This window comes from Sinocyclocheilus rhinocerous, unplaced genomic scaffold (assembly GCF_001515625.1).
Source record: "Sinocyclocheilus rhinocerous isolate Xijiao unplaced genomic scaffold, SAMN03320098_v1.1 scaffold936, whole genome shotgun sequence".
In the NCBI taxonomy this organism is placed as follows: Eukaryota; Metazoa; Chordata; class Actinopteri; order Cypriniformes; family Cyprinidae; genus Sinocyclocheilus; species Sinocyclocheilus rhinocerous.
Window position 1 is genome coordinate 855,618 of NW_015662583.1, and position 2,243 is coordinate 857,860.

The following is a 2,243-nucleotide window of genomic DNA, read 5'->3' on the forward strand; positions in this document are numbered from 1 at the left end:
TCCCGCGAGAGGCGAACGCACTCATGCAAACGCTATCTACAAACTCGGGTAAATGGTGAAGTACTCACATCCCCCTCAGTAGTCCCACGAATGCATCACGATGAGCACAAGCCGCCTCCTCGTGAGACGAGCACGTTCAATTCATGCTTATCCCTCACAAGAAATAAGCAATGAATGCAGAGCGCAATCAACTCCCTCGAGAGCTGAACGCGCTTGCTCTTCACCACTCACACACACACACACACACAGCACGCGAGCTGTGTGAAACTGCAGGTATCAGAGCAAAGCCTCTGGCGAGAAACATGCACTCCTAGTTGTGTTTAGCTTATCGCTAACATAAACAAACGGTCAGTGAAGACGAAAAAGAGGATGACGTGTTCTCCCGGCTCCCTTTTATACTGTGATCGCGCAAGGTAATGACGTCATAGGCTGTCGCCGGCCAATGTTATTGTCGTTTTTAGATATATGCTTCAGACACCGGTCACGCTGAGGGCGTTCCCCATAGCGACCTCTAGAGGACGCAGTTCGAAGTTCCCTCGAAAGGGAACTCTAAACTCTCAATCAGACGACAGAAGGTGTGGAGGAGACTGAGTGTGAAACAGCAAAGTTTGAGGCTTTATAAAGGCTTTATAGGGTTAAAGGTGTGTGTTGATGTTGTCAGAGTGGATGGTGGTGCTGTTGGCCGGTGGATTGGCAGGAACGGCCGGCTGGTCTGTCAGGACACCCATGGACGTGATCAAAGCCCGTCTGCAGATGGATGGCATCCGAGGAGAGAGGAGATACCGAGGATTCGTTCACTGCGTGACTGAGACCATACGGAACGAAGGGCTGGGGATTTTCTTCAGAAGCCTGGGAATAAACTGCCTGCGGGCGTTTCCCGTCAACATGGTGGTTTTTGCCGTGTACGAGGTGTCGGTCCGGATTCTCAGGTCAGCGTCTGTGGATCGGCTCTCGTGATGAGAAACCCTCTAATGATCGCACCATTAATGTATGTGATTCAGATGATTGTGCTTTTGTATTGGAAATGTGTATTTAATTTGCCTGGTTAATACATTTCTCATAGAACCTCTCAAGAATGTCATATTTTACCCCAAAATCAAAAGAGTCAAATTTCTTTTCTTAAAATTTGATATTTTGCACAACATATGTGACTCTGGAGCACAAAAGCAGTCATAAGTAGCACAGGTATATTTGTAGGAATAGACAATTGTATGGGTTAAAATTATCGATTTTTTTTAATGCCAAAAATCATTAGGATATTAAGTAAAGATCATGTTCCATGAATATATTTTGTACATTTTCTACCGTAAATATATCAAAACTTAAGCACGCACGCACGCACGCACACACACACAAACACAAAAAACTACTACAATTAAAATGAAAACAAAATATAAAAATAAAAACTAATTCAAGACATTAATAAAAACTGGTGCTGGTCTACATATATAGCATGTTTCATACAAAATAATTAAAACTGTTACACAGGTCTACTTTAATGATTACAAATGTTTTAATGATTGTAAATAGTTTAATGAGTAATTTTTAATCATGTTAATGCATATAATGCAATAATTTAAATGACCTAAGAAAAAATAACAATAGGATTCCAATGGTCAAGAAATATTAAGAAATTATACATTAGTGATTTCATGGAAATTAATCAAATCTTAAAACCTCATGGAAATGTCTAAAATGTTGGTTTAATCACACTATATACTAATAATTTATAGAAAGACAATAAATGCTGTTCTTTCCATCTCATTAACTAGATCTTCATAACTAGAGGTATTAATCAGCTAATGTTAATTACAAGCACACTATCTGCTGGTTAATAGCGCCATCTAGTGGCAGCAGCAGGAAACACAGCTGTCAGTCTTGATTAAACTATTTAAGATGTCACGTGAAAAGTTTTGATGTACTTGAGTGGTGTTTGTGCGAAATGGACCTACTTTATCACTGGACTCATTAAAACACTAATAACTGCTTATGAAAGTAGCTTTTGTTGAGCTGAGGGCAGGAATCAGACATAAAATCTAAATCTCCAGAGCTAAACAGATCAAAATCCCACACAATAAATCCCAAACACAAAAAGAAGCCAATTACATGCAGTTTTGAGAAATATTTGTAAACATAAAATATATTTACAAAAACACATTTGTGCTCATCAGTGTTATTTTAGTATCATAGATACTATTATAGTTTTGAAGCAGTTTTTATTTTTATATTTCTGGTTTCATTGT

At 38.9% G+C, this 2,243-nt stretch overlaps 1 protein-coding gene across 1 annotated transcript in view; it reads left to right on the forward strand.

Annotated features, from left to right (window-relative positions):
• The window catches only part of slc25a47a (solute carrier family 25 member 47a), a 17,153-nt gene extending 16,084 nt beyond the window's left edge, over window positions 1-1,069 (forward strand). The window contains exon 6 of the mRNA XM_016538221.1: window positions 662-1,069. Within this exon, the coding sequence (XP_016393707.1) occupies window positions 662-957 (296 nt within the window). The 3' untranslated portion in view covers window positions 958-1,069. The remainder of the gene's footprint in view (window positions 1-661) is intronic.
• The last annotated feature ends 1,174 nt before the right edge of the window (window positions 1,070-2,243 follow it).